General features: G+C 41.4%; 2 protein-coding genes across 2 annotated transcripts in view; one reads left to right on the forward strand and one right to left on the reverse strand.

Moving 5' to 3' along the window:
* Positions 1 to 13860, forward strand: part of LOC106578812 (equilibrative nucleoside transporter 1) — a 22166-nt gene extending 8306 nt beyond the window's left edge. Inside the window, exons 2-13 of the mRNA XM_014157986.3 lie at positions 601 to 684; positions 1308 to 1389; positions 1806 to 1960; positions 2207 to 2346; positions 3678 to 3812; positions 4008 to 4105; positions 5047 to 5116; positions 5325 to 5404; positions 7256 to 7364; positions 7528 to 7613; positions 8455 to 8654; positions 10945 to 13860. Coding sequence (XP_014013461.1) covers positions 659 to 684; positions 1308 to 1389; positions 1806 to 1960; positions 2207 to 2346; positions 3678 to 3812; positions 4008 to 4105; positions 5047 to 5116; positions 5325 to 5404; positions 7256 to 7364; positions 7528 to 7613; positions 8455 to 8654; positions 10945 to 11056 — 1293 coding nt within the window. The 5' untranslated portion in view covers positions 601 to 658 and the 3' untranslated portion in view covers positions 11057 to 13860. The remainder of the gene's footprint in view (positions 1 to 600; positions 685 to 1307; positions 1390 to 1805; positions 1961 to 2206; positions 2347 to 3677; positions 3813 to 4007; positions 4106 to 5046; positions 5117 to 5324; positions 5405 to 7255; positions 7365 to 7527; positions 7614 to 8454; positions 8655 to 10944) is intronic.
* A 24-nt stretch (positions 13861 to 13884) lies between these two features.
* Positions 13885 to 14739, reverse strand: mrps6 (mitochondrial ribosomal protein S6). Its single transcript, XM_014157989.3, has one exon. The coding sequence runs from the start codon at positions 14613 to 14615 to the stop codon at positions 14253 to 14255; it is 363 nt and encodes a 120-aa protein (XP_014013464.1). The 5' UTR covers positions 14616 to 14739; the 3' UTR covers positions 13885 to 14252.
* Between the last annotated feature and the right edge of the window lie 59 nt (positions 14740 to 14798).

The following is a 14798-nucleotide window of genomic DNA, read 5'->3' on the forward strand; positions in this document are numbered from 1 at the left end:
CTATTGCCTACATAGTAGCCTACCGACAATTGTACATTTACATGTGGATCATTTAGGAGACAATCTTGTCCTGACTTACAATCAGGAAAATCCTCAATCACAGATTCTTTCCAAGTTCACTTGTGAAATTCTGGGCATTGGATCAGGTCATATAGCCTACTGTAACATTACCACAGTTTGGGAAACACCTATGGCTGTGTTTACACAGGCAGCCCAATTCTGATATTTTTTTGTTTGTTTACTTATTGGTCTGTTTAGCAATCAGATAATTGAGGAAATGATCAGAATTGGGCTGCCTGTGTAAACTCAGCCATGGTGAAGGACACTTAGAAATGTACACTTAGAAATGTATCCTTAACAACCACAAGAGGGCAATAATATGAGATAACCAGAATGAATAGTAGCCTACAGATTGTAATGAAGGAATTGTAAATCCTCTATCCAGTGTTATTCCCTAAACCCATCTAGTCTAGGTCATTGGTTTTTTCTGAAGTGGTTGAATTCTGCAATAATTTGAGTTTGTTTTGTTGTAATTCCTTCGACATGACTGAAGGGGAAAAATACATGAGATGTGTTTCAATCCATCCCATTTGTTTTCAGGTTTGCCGCAGAGCTGTGGGAAAAAGGTGATAAGACAGTAATCACTGAAAACCAAACTATGGATGTCCACGAGCCTGAAGACAAGTGAGTTAGTAGCTTTGTTATGTGTTCACTTTTTATCCTGACATCTTAACTGTTTTAGATACAGTATCTAGTTTCTGTGAAACTCTGGCTAGTCCCTCTTTTTATGGTTACTGGCAAATTATATTGTAACATGCACCAAATGGTAATGTAACCGCTAGGTTAGCCTTTGGATTGGAAGTGTGTCATGAGCTCCTCTGAGAGATAACTCTTTAGGGACTGTGGTTAGAGTTCACCTTGAGGTCAGCCAGGCGTCCGGGATCTAATGCCCCCCAGTGGCCACACCTTGTCCTACAGAAAATGTTGGAATTTGCTCAGTTTAATTTAACGAGGCAAGTTAGTTAAAGAACAAATTCTTAATTGCAATGATGGCCTACCCCGGCCAATTGTGCACCACCCTATGGGACTCCCACTACAGTACCTGGAATGCAGTGCCTTAGACCGCTGCACCACTCGAGAGCCCACTTTTAACCCAAATTTAGTATCATATCTGTCAAGTAATTACCATTTCACCTTGTCATTTCTTAGTGGGCCTACATACTACGTAAATTAATATAGTATTAATTGTCATTAACTACACAAATAAACCGGGTAACAGTTGCTTCCTCTCCTCTGTCATCCAACAGAAACAATGGCATGTGGCTGATCTTTTTCATGTTGGGTTTAGGAACTCTCCTGCCATGGAACTTCTTCATGACAGCCACCATGGTAGAGCACAACATTAGTTCTCATCATCTACTTTCAGACTGAACAATAAATGAATACATTCCAGAAATACAATGCCAGAGCTTTTAGTGAGACGTCTGTATTCAGTCTGTATTCAGTCTGTTTTCTTTTCCAAATATTTTTCAAGTGTTACTTCCCAGATTGTCTGGATATTATCTTGTGATAATTCACAGAGATACTGATACCCCCTTATCTATTCATTAGAATAATTAATTTTAACAGCATTTTTTCAAGTACTCAAAGTGCTTTACATAATATTTGATACATTATTGTATTGCATCCACTTCCAATGGATAGCACCTACCTGGGTGATGCATGACAGCCATGTTGCTGCAGAACTTTCGCCACACATTAGCAATGAACTAAAATTGAAGGTCTGTCCTCTTGTCTCTCTACAGTATTTTACCAGCCGTCTCAGAGACCCCACCCAAATATCAACCAACAAACCCTACGACCGTAGCCCTGTGGAGGCCAGTTACAATAACGTATCGACACTTTGTGCCATGGTGCCTTTACTGATATTCACCTGTCTCAACTCAGTCCTGCATCACAGGTTAGTTAGCCCACCACGTCACCCCCACCCGCCCCACAATATCTTGAGTTTCCTAATGCATTAAAGCAATACTCCAAAAAGGTAAATCTTCATGTTTTTTGGGGACAAGATAATATCATAGTAATTGTATAGCTTGGCCCAGCTCGGCTCAGTAGTGTTAAAAGTGCACTAGCCAGGCAGAGGACCCACTTCTGATCAACATAAGATTGACCTCAGATTATTTGACTCCGACTCTCTAACTCCCAGGATTCCTCAAAAGTTCCGGATCATGGGCAGCCTGGTGGTGATTTTGGTGCTGTTTCTTATCACGGCCATCATGGTGAAAATAGACATGGCCGCGGTCCCTTTCTTCACATTAACCATGATCAAGATTGTTATCATAAACTGTGAGTTTCTTTAGCCTACGGCCTCTTTTTTTGTTTTGGCCCCTTCCTCCTTCTTTTTAACCAGTCAATTCTTTCCCTTTGAGTTGTCCTGAAAGCACAATTAGACCTCACTCACCCTTCAATGTGGTCTGTCTTTACTTGACATTTTGTTAATTTAACACAGTGGTTCCCAAACTGTGGGGCACACCCCCTGGTAGGGCACGGGTAAATACCTTATTTCCATAAGTATTCAGACCATTTGCTATGAGACTCGAAATTGAGCTCAGGTGAATCCTGTTTTCATGTTGATCATCCATGAGATGTTTCTACAACTTGATTGGAGTCCACCTGTGGTAGATTCAATTGATTGAACATGATTTGGAAAGGCACACAGCTGTCTATATAAGGTCCCACAGTTGACAGTGCATGTCAGAGCAAAAACCAAGCCATGAAGTCGAAGGAATTGTTTGTAGAGCTCTGAGACAGGATTGTGTTGAGGCACAGATCTGGGGAAGAGTACTGAAAAATATCTGCAGTGTTGAAGATCGCCAAGAACACAGTGGCCTCCATCATTCTTAAATGGAAGAAGTTTGGAACCAACAAGACTCTTTCTAGAGCTGGCTGCCGGGCCAAACTGAGCAATCGGGGGAGAAGGGCCTTGGTCAGGGAGGTGACCAAGAACTCGATGGTCACTCTGACAGAGCTCCAGAGTTCCTCTGTGGAGATGGTAGAACCTTCCAGAAGGACAACCATCTCTGCAGCACTCCACCAATCAGGCCTTTATGGTAGAGTGGCCAGACGGAAGCCACTGCTCAGTAAAAGGCACATAACATCCCACTTGGAGTTTGACAAAAGTCACCTAAAGACTCTCAGACCATGAGAAACAAGATTCTCTGGTCTGATGAAACCAAGATTGAACTCTTTGACCTGAATGCCAAGCGTCACATCTGGAGGAAACCTGCCACCATCCTTACAGTGAAGCATGGTAGTGGCAGCATCATGCTGTGGGAATGTTTTTCAGCGGCAGGGACTGGGAGACTAGTCAGGATCGAGGGAAAGATGAATGGAGCAAAGTACAGCGAGATCCTTGATGAAAACCGCAGGATGTTCCCCAGTGCTGGAAGGGAAGCCCCGTGAAAAAGTTTGGAAACCCCTGACTTAGCAGACGCTCTTATTCATTCAGCTGCCAAGAAGACAAATACAGTAATTATCTGTAACCCAAATGTATTTTTAGACTGAGAAGTAAGATTATTGAACACTCAAACTGCATATTAAATGTTAGCTTCATGTTTGTATGACTGGACTCGGTGTTATAGACTGTGTTTATTTATTTTTTGAAAACCTTTCTTCAGCCTTTGGAGCTATCCTGCAGGGCAGTCTGTTTGGCATGGCAGGCCTTCTGCCCGCCAAATACACCACACCCATAATGAGTGGGCAAGGCCTGGCGGGCACTTTCGCTGCCTTCTCCATGATCTGTGCTATCGCAAGTACGTCTGAGAGATGATACACCTTTTTATTTCAGAATTAACACATCTACAGATATATATATAATCATAAAAAATACCTGTTTTTACATTTTTACTACTAATGCTTTAATTCTCTCTCTCTCTCTCTCTCTCTCTCTCTCTCTCTCTCTCTCTCTCTCTCTCTCTCTCTCTCTCTCTCTCTCTCTCTCTCTATAGGTGGCTCAGCACTAAATGATGTTGCTTTTGGATACTTCCTCACCGCCTGTGTAGTGATCATATTGGCCATAATGTCCTATGCGGTCCTCCCTAAACTGGTAATAAACTCTGGATTTAAAATGTTATTATTACATATATTTGACTGAAAAATGGGGTTAGGAGATGCTACTCGATGATAATAAAACTAATACTTCATAATACAACTAAACTTCATAATACAGCTAATACAACTAATACTTCATAATGCAACTAATACTTCACAATACAACTAATACTTCATAATGCAACTAATACTTCCTAATAAAACTAATACTTCCTAATACAACTAATACTTCATAATGCAACTAATACTTCATAATTTACATTTAACATTTACATTTAAGTCATTTAGCAGACACTCTTATCCAGAGCGACTTACAAATTGGTACATTCACCTTATGATATCCAGTGGAACAACCACTTTACAATAGTGCATCTAAGTCCTTTAAGGGGGGTTAGAAGGATTACTTTATGCTATCCTAGGTATTCCTTGAAGAGGTGGGGTTTCAGGTGTCTCCGGAAGGTGGTGATTGACTCCGCTGTCCTGGCGTCATAATGCAACTAATACTTCACAATACAACTAATACTTCATAATGCAACTAATACTTCATAATACAACTAATACAACTAATAAAACAAATACTTCATAATACAACTAATACTTCATAATGCAACTAATACTTCATAATACAACTAATACAACTAATACTTCAAAATACAACTAATACTTCATAATGCAACTAATACTTCATAATACAACTAATATTTCATAATGCAACTAATACTTCATAATACAACTAATACTTCATAATACAACTAATAATTCATAATACTCGTCCCCTTTTCATTCATCACATATTAATTTACCAGTGTATAAATGTCAAATATATGTAATACCTCCATTCCAGCCATTCCTGTTAATCTCTTCTGTTTCGTTAACATCCCCAGACAGTGTCAGATAATTGATTGTAATTTCGTGTTGTTCTGAACCTTACCTTAGGAGTTCTACCAATATTACAACAAGAGACAAAGTGGAAACAGGCTTAGTAAGGAGGTGAACAGGCTGGAAGGTAAAATGACAGCCATTTATGTTTTGTCAGATATGTAGAAATAAGAGAAAGATAGTTGTCATGTTTTATGTATAGATAGGTAAATCCAAGCCATGCATAAACTTGGACACTTGTTGAATATATTTTTATTCAAACATTTGTATTAGGCTACCAATTTTAATGATCATGAAAGCAATGTATTGGATAGCCTCATTCCTTATCCCTTCAGAAAATGCTGCAGCGACTACAACAGTTCTCAAACAAGGAGAAGAGGAACAAACCATGTCCATGTTGACCATCTTCAAGAAGGTATGCCATAATTATTTTTAGATTGAGGCCGGAATTCAAACCATGGCTCGCTTTAGAGGACCCTAGACAGCCCACAATGAGGCTTTTAATTAAAGACATTTTCTCAGATGTTCACGGAGATCGCATTCATGGTAAACTCTGCACATGTTGTAACTCTGCACATCAACTGTAAATTAAAAAGTTTGTTACACCACGGATTAAATCCCGACCTAAAACAATTCAGGAGATTAATTGAAATTCTATTGATGAACTGAAAATCGTTACTGCGCTTTAAAAGCACATACAAAACACGACATTACATCATTTTTAGAGACACATTTGCAGATACTTATCGCTAATCGATAAAAATGACAAGTTAATTTAGCTGTCTCCAGCATGACGAATGACCAGTCACTTTCATAGCATATTATGAGTTTGGGTATTTAAAAAAAAAATAATCATGAATTTCAATTAACTTTCTGAATTGGAAAAACAATGAAAACCAATACACTTTTTATATACTGTAGGTGTTTAAAATTAATTAGAAACCCACTATAGTAATAAATATTTTTTAAATACTCGTTTTTCCATGACTTAGAAAGTAGATCCCTAAACTAAAGTCACCTTCAATCACACGTTTGATATTCTTCACTATACCTACCCGCATACTGCTCTCTATCCTTCTCTTTCTCCTGGGTTGAATGAATCTGTCGTGGACAAACGGACGTAACATAATGTATGTTATCGTTGCGTCTGTCAACAGACTAAGTGACAATTTAAAGCGTCTGTATGCGTCTGCGTGCAGATATTATGAAGACATTTTTTCATTGAGAAATACAAGGAACTTTGTTCCGGTGACCGGATTTTTCATTACTTCATCATTTGGACAAATCACGATTTCGCAGGTGGTCGCATCTTTATAATTTCAGAAGTGGAGGGGACATCTGGCTCAAAAACTGGTTAAGAGTTTCCATTTAGGGGGCTGGAGTCTTCGCTAGTCACGCTAGTGCTGCAGGAGGGACTGGTGCACTTAAAATAGATGGCATCATGAGGAGGGGAAATTATGTGGATATATTGAAGCAACATCTCAAGACATCAGTCAGGAAGTTAAAGCTTGGTCGCAAATGGGTCTTCCAAATGGACAATGACCCCAAGCATACTTTGAAAGTTGTGGCAAAATGGCTTAAGGACAACAAAGTCAAGGTATTGGAGTGGCCATCACAAAGCCCTCACCTCAATCCTATAGAAAATGTGTGGGCAGAACTGAAAAAGCATGTGGGAGCAAGGAGGCCTACAAACCTGACTCAGTTACACCAGCTCTGTCAGGAGGAATGGGCCAAAATTCACCCAACTTATTGTGGGAAGCTTGTGGAAAGCTACCCAAAACGTTTGACCCAAGTTAAACCATTTAAAGGCAATGCTACCAAATACTAATTGAGTGTATGTGAAGTTCTGACCCACTGGGAATGTGATGGAAGAAATAAAAGCTGAAATAAAGAATTCTCTCTACTATTATTCTGACATTTCACATTCTTAAAATCAAGTGTATGTAAACTTCCGACTTCAACTGTATATTTAGAATGTGTAATATCGTTCTAATTCAAAACATTAAATTACGTAGCATTGTTGAAATATTCCCCATTTATTTTGAATGTGGCACTAACATGGCTGCCATAGAATGTTGTAGTGTTATATATACATTTGTAAGTCGCTCTGGATAAGAGCGTCTGCTAAATGACGTAAATGTAAATGTAAATAAATGCTGATGCATCATAATGCAGAAACCTCAATGTCCCAACCATTCGATTTCTATCGTCCCAACTCTCCAAATAGGTGATCTAAAGTACTTTCTTCTTGACCCATTGACTGTAGATCTGGGTCCTGGCTCTCTCTGTATGTTTCGCCTTCACCGTCACCATCGGTGTCTACCCTGCTGTCACAGTGGATGTCAAGTCTACCGTCGCTAATGGAGGCGCCTGGGGTGTGTGTGTGTGTGTCTGTGTGTATGAATATCTATACCAAGAGCATGGTTTATGTGTTCATTTTACGGTATACTTATATACTTTTCATTTACAAGCCTTTACAAAAAAAATGACCATATTCACTGGTAATGTGTGTTATTGTACGTTACCCTCTCCTCTCAGAGATGTACTTCATCCCTGTGTGTTGTTTCCTGCTCTTTAACCTGAGCGACTGGGCTGGGAGAAGCCTTACAGCTGTGTGCATGTGGGTAAGTCAGCAACAATACACATGATACAGAATGGAAGAAATTGGCTCATTTCAATGAATATGCCTGAAACTAACTGATACTTACTTGAATTGTGGATATTGTGAACTAAGGATTCCAGCTCATACGAACAGAACAGTAGAGGTTAAACATAAGCCTTTACTGGCATTTTAAGAGACAAAAAAATACAAGTAAACTTTGAACTACACTGAATTTAAGATAAATACCTTTTGCATCTTAACTACTTATCTTGTGGTGACGTTGTGAATGTGATGCATGTATCAATCCAGTTTCTATTCATTTTACAACCGGTTTCATTAAAACAAACACGGCAGTAACATTTTATTAATCAATGTTTTTATCGAATGTGAATTTAAGTCATCATCTTCTATCGAATAAAGCACTTATCACTTAGCCTTGGCACTATCCCTTAGCCTTGGCACTACAACTTAGCCTTACCACTATCCCTTAGCCTTAGCACTATCCCTTAGCCTTAGTACTATCCCTTAGCCTTAGTACTATCCCTTAGCCTTACCACTATCCCTTAGCACTATCCCTTAGCCTTAGCACTATCCCTTAGCCTTGGCACTATCCCTTAGCCTTAGTACTATCCCTTAGCCTTAGTACTATCCCTTAGCCTTACCACTATCCCTTAGCCTTAGTACTATCCCTTAGCCTTAGCACTATCCCTTAGCCTTGGCACTTAGCCTTAGCACTACGACTTAGCACTATCCCTTAGCCTCAGCACTATCACTTAGCCTTAGTACTATCCCTTAGCCTTAGCACTATGGCATTTAATTGAATGTGCATGTGCTATGTCTCTTTCTCTGCCATCCACTTTCAGCCTGGGAAGGACAGCAAACTGGTGCCCATTTTTATGGTAGCCCGTGTGATCTTTGTGCCTCTCTTCATGCTGTGCAACGTTCAGCCCCGCTACAATCTGCCTGTCGTCTTTCAACACGATGCCTGGTTCGTCGTCTTCATGATCCTCTTCGCCTTCTCCAGTGGATACCTGGCCAGCCTCTGCATGTGCTTCGGGCCCAAGTAAGACCACTTGCCTCCTTCGCCTGGGCAAAAACCCAGATAGATTTGAAACTTTCAAGGTAGCCTACAGGGCGACATTTTCCTCTCACAATGACACACACGTAGTTGAACTAACCGTTTGCAATGCTAACTAACATTTGACATAGATGGGATGAGTAAAATTATATACTGCTCAAAAAATAAAGGGAACACTTAAACAACACAATGTAACTCCAAGTCAATCACACTTCTGTGAAATCAAACTGTCCACTTAGGAAGCAACACTGATTGACAATAAATGTCACATGCTGTTGTGCAAATGGAATAGACAACAGGTGGAAATTATAGGCAATTAGCAAGACACCCCCAATAAAGGAGTGGTTCTGCAGGTGGTGACCACAGACCACTTCTCAGTTCCTATGCTTCCTGGCTGATGTTTTGGTCACTTTTGAATGCTGGCGGTGCTTTCACTCTAGTGGTAGCATGAGACGGAGTCAACAACCCACACAAGTGGCTCAGGTAGTGCAGCTCATCCAGGATGGCACATCAATGCGAGCTGTGGCAAGAAGGTTTGCTGTGTCTGTCAGCGTAGTGTCCAGAGCATGGAGGCGCTACCAGGAGACAGGCCAGTACATCAGGAGACGTGGAGGAGGCCGTAGGAGGGCAACAACCCAGCACCAGGACCACTACCTCCGCCTTTGTGCAAGGAGGAGCACTGCCAGAGCCCTGCAAAATGACCTCCAGCAGGGCACAAATGTGCATGTGTCTGCTCAAACGGTCAGAAACAGACTCCATGAGGGTGGTATGAGGGCCCGACGTCCACAGGTGGGGGGGTTGTGCTTACAGCCCAACACCGTGCAGGACGTTTGGCATTTGCCAGAGAACACCAAGATTGGCAAATTCGCCACTGGCGCCCTGTGCTCTTCACAGATGAAAGCATGTTCACACTGAGCACATGTGACAGACGTGACAGTCTGGAGACGCCGTGGAGAACATTCTGCTGCCTGCAACATCCTCCAGCATGACCGGTTTGGCGGTGGGTCAGTCATGGTGTGGGGTGGCATTTCTTTGGGGGGCCGCAGAGGTAGCCAGAGGTAGCCTGACTGCCATTAGGTACCGAGATGAGATCCTCAGACCCCTTGTGAGACCATATGCTGGTGCGGTTGGCCCTGGGTTCCTCCTAATGCAAGACCATGCTAGACCTCATGTGGCTGGAGTGTGTCAGCAGTTCCTGCAAGAGGAAGGCATTGATGCTATGGACTGGCCCGCCCGCCCGTTCCCCAGACCTGAATCCAATTGAGCACATCTGGGACATCATGTCTCGCTCCATCCACCAACGCCACGTTGCACCACAGACTGTCCAGGAGTTGGCGGATGCTTTAGTCCAGGTCTGAGAGGAGATCCCTCAGGAGACCATCCGCCACCTCATCAGGAGCATGCCCAGGCGTTGTAGGGAGGTCATACAGGCACGTGAAGGCCACACACACTACTGAGCCTCATTGTGACTTGTTTTAAGGACATGACATCAAAGTTGGATCAGCCTGTAGTGTGGTTTTCCACTTTAATTTCGAGTGTGACTCCAAATCCAGACCTCCATGGGTTGATAAATTGGATTTCCATTGATTATTTTTGTGTGATTTTGTTGTCAGCACATTCAACTATGTAAAGAAAAAAGTATTTAATAAGATTATTTCATTCATTCAGATCTAGGATGTTATTTTAGTGTTCCCTTTATTTTTTTGAGCAGTGTAATATGCAGCGTGATTTAGGCCTACACTAACCTTTCTTCAACAATGTTAGGAGGCACAATACACACGGTACAAGCTAAGCATTTGCGTAAGGTGTAATTTATTGCAAGAGAAAAATATCTCCCTGTTTCACAGCCTGCACCTAAAGTATTACCACAGTAGGTTGGTCCCAGATCTGTTTGTAGCCTGGTCCCAGAATTGTTTGTAGCCTGGTCCCAGAATTGTTTGTAGCCTGGTCGCAGACTTGTTTGTAGCCTGGTCCCAGACCTGTCTGTAGCCTGGTCCCAGACCTGATTGTAGCCTGGTCCCAGACCTGTCTGTAGCCTGGTCCCAGATCTGTTTGTGCTTTTGCCTACTGCTCCATTGGCGTGGTCAAGCCATGTTCTGCATGACATTTCCATAAGGAGTTGGCCAGACAGCAGAAACACACAGCCACCCAGGCCATACCTGATCCCCCTCTCTCTCTCTCTCACTCTCTCCTTTCTCTTCTCTCTCCTTCTCTTTCTTTTTCTCCTCTCTCTCTCTCTCTCTCTCTCTCTCTCTCTTTCTTTCTTTCTTTCCAGATTAGTTGCTCCTCATGAGGCAGAGACGGCTGGTGCCATCATGGCCTTCTTCCTGTCCCTGGGTTTGGCTCTGGGAGCATCCTTCTCATTCCTCTTCAGAGCCATAGTCTAAAATAGCCCCCTGTGGGGAGCATGCATAACCCAAACATAACTGACATAACCCAAACATAACTGACATAACCCAAACATAACTGACATAACCCAAACATAACATAACCCAAACATAACTGACATAACCCAAACATAAGTAACATAACCCAAACATAACTGACATAACCCAAACATAAGTAACATAACCCAAACATAACTGACATAACCCAAACATAACTGACATAACCCAAACATAACTGACATAACCCAAACATAACATAACCCAAACATAACTGACATAACCCAAACATAACATAACCCAAACATAACTGACATAACCCAAACATAAGTAACATAACCCAAACATAACTGACATAACCCAAACATAAGTAACATAGCCCAAACATAAGTAACATAACCCAAACATAACTGACATAACCCAAACATAAGTAACATAACCCAAACATAACTGACATAACCCAAACATAAGTAACATAACCCAAACATAAGTAACATAGCCCAAACATAACTAACATAACCCAAACATAAGTAACATAGCCCAAACATAAGTAACATAACCCAAACATAAGTAACATAACCCAAACATAAGTAACATAACCCAAACATAAGTAACATAGCCCAAACATAAGTAACATAGCCCAAACATAAGTAACATAACCCAAACATAACTGACATAACCCAAACATAACTGACATAACCCAAACATGATTCTCAACTGTTTGTGTATATTTTTAAACAAGTGATACTGATTCACTTCAAATCTGGTCATCCAAAGAACAGAAAGTGTGGCAAGCAGCTTAAGGCCTGTATTCAATCCGATCCCGCTTTGTCGGCTAGGCTATGTGCTATTTAAAGGTCATTTCCGATTGAGAGGACATAATGTATGCAGCATTTACCGTTGAAGTGGTCTTACATGAATGCCTTTTAAAGGTGCATAGCCGACAAAGCGCAATCAGATTGAATCCTGGCCTTATTAGTAGTAGGATTATTTTATTTGACAGCAACCAAACTAAAATGGAACATAGCAGAAGGTTTGTGAAACATCTCCCATGTTCCTATCACATTCTATGCCTTTGGATTCTGTAGCAATCCGTATGAAGCGGAATCCTTACTAGGCTACAGTGGAGGCTGCTGAGGGGAGGACAGCTTATAGTAATGGATGGAATGGAGTCCGTGGAATGGTATCAACCACGTGTTTGACAGCCTGGATGTATGTATATGTATATATAAGCATGTATATGTATGTACAGTTGAAGTTGGAAGTTTACATACACCTTAGCCAAATACATTTAAACTCAGTTTTTCACAATTCCTGACATTTATTCCTAGTAAAACAAATCCCTGTCTTAGGTCAGATGAATGCACTAACTGTGACTGTGATATGTGGTTGTCTCACCTATCTATGCACTTAATGTAAAGGCATCCGCATACGTAGGTTCGGTTTGCTCCTCGCAGAACTCGGGTAGGCATGGCGACTATCTGTGCTCGCATACTCCCTAAAGACCTTCGCTTGAAAAACAAGAAAAAAAAACTGCAATATTACCGTTTGTCTCTCTTGATCCACCGTAGCAACAACATAGCTAGGAACACTTCCTCAAAATAGTCCAAATGAATCTAACTCAAGAAATCTGTCATTAATTATGACGTTTTTGGTCTTAGTCGCAGCTATTTTACATCTAGCTAAGATGTTTGGTGCAATATTTCTGAAATGAAAAAATGTGCATGAAAACTAGTAGTCTCTCGTTGAATGACTTCATGTTCCCACTCCTACTAGGTGTAGTACTGTTGACCAATCACCGAACCCTGCGGAAGACCAAACCATCACAAAATGTTCATAATATATACCCAAACTGTTTTGACTGGAAAGCATACGGTAACCATAAGTCGCTCTGGATAAGAGCATCTGCTAAATGACAAATGTTGCTTACAGTAGTGTAATTGTATATGGTCTCAATGTAGTGTCCCGAATACAGTACTTTCAATTTGAATTATGATGGGATAAACACTAAGCAGCCTTCAAAAAGCCTACTTTACAAAAGTCGATGAGGAAAACAATTCTATATCTAGTGTAGTATTGTTACGAAACCAATAACTAGCCCGCTAAAAATAAAACTACAAAAATCATGGCTAAACTCAAAACAAAAGGCCATTGAACAAACCTGACTGATCACCTTAATGACCTTAGACACAGCAGAGTAATTACCCAGGCTTAGCTCTGCACCTAGACTGCCACCTGGTGATCACGTGTGGAAGTGTCTCCTGAATAGTGTTTGTCTATGTCCTAACATTAATCTTCCCCCCAGTGCAGAATGTTATTAGTTGTCAAGGGAGTGAGTTTGTGTTCATGCAGGACCTCCCGCCCTCACTTACCGTCAACGCGGAGCTACACGGAGCCCACCGCACTGTTACAAAATGAGGCACACGGCGATGCTGTACACAGCTCAATTTGGCCTCTGTACTGGCCTCCGGAGGCCCGACACTGCGTCACACTCTCCATGACGCATCCGACCACATTTTCAGATCAACATTTGTTTTAAATACTTGCTTCTAGTCTTTTCTTACTGACACTGACTTTGCTGACAGCTGCTTGAGTCAAACCTGTACTTTAATTATATGACTGTATTATATGACCTTGCTACGTTAAGATTAATGCACTAAATTGTCTGGGCACCTGCTAAATGACTGAAAGGGAAGGTAATGAGGCATTACTTTACCGTCTCACTGAATGCATTTTAGAGTAGGTGGAAATGTCATGTAATTTAAACACGTACCAAAACTTGACTATGCACTTTATGAATAAAAATGAAACCATGTATTTTTACAAGTTCGTAATTTGTTTAGTCATTTAATCAACTCTTAAAGCAGATGGCACTGAAATAGTATTACAGTATATTGGTTGGTATGAATGACCATGGAAAGTGTTTACATGTTGTATACCAAAAACGTACTCAATGATACATTGTAATTTTGAGATGGTTCTGTGTCCAGGTGGTGCCTGTCAATTTTCTTCCGTTTGGTGTCTAATGAACATGACGATGATGTGAGTCTTCACTCAGGATGTGAAAAAGCCCTGTCTTCTATTTCTAAATTGTTGGCAAGCGGAGCAGAAATAAACTGGCACCCAGGCAAAAGCCTGGCTATCCACTTCCCAATGTGTCACAGAAGCTGTGCAACTAGAAAGAACTTATGGTGACCGTTCATTTATACACAGTGTCCTTGAGTTTAGATGCCACCGGGGATCCGCAGCAGGATCCATTGGAAGGTTCCGGATCATTCTTCAAGACCGTAGGCCTCACCACGTCAATGTCCCGCTCCAGATGATCCAGCAAGCCCGTGACAATACCGGGAGCGGCGTGGAAGTCAATCAGAAAGTATCCACCGCGCGAATGTCGCTCGTTATGTTTCGATATCTTGTACGGTAGAAGTTTCTCTCCGAGGTTTTCCAAGCCTCTCACCACAGCGCCTCGCTCCATCAAGGTTTCCACTGTGCGCCGTAAAAGTGCCGCGGTCTCCGGCCTCTGCATGGCTTTTACAATGAGGGCAAGTTCATACCGAGGCATGATTTAATGTTTGTTAAAGACAAGAACAGACAGTAATACAGTTTAAACGTCCAGACTCACACAAATGTCCTTCATTTACAACGAATGCCCGGACGTCAAGTGCCATGTCGTGAGGCGATTAGAGATGACGTAAAATATATACCCTGGACTGTACCAAAGGTGGAGGGGTGTAGGTATGGCGCA

The sequence above is a fragment of the Salmo salar genome, chromosome 19, assembly GCF_965601325.2.
Source record: "Salmo salar chromosome 19, fSalSal1, whole genome shotgun sequence".
Taxonomy (NCBI): domain Eukaryota; kingdom Metazoa; phylum Chordata; class Actinopteri; order Salmoniformes; family Salmonidae; genus Salmo; species Salmo salar.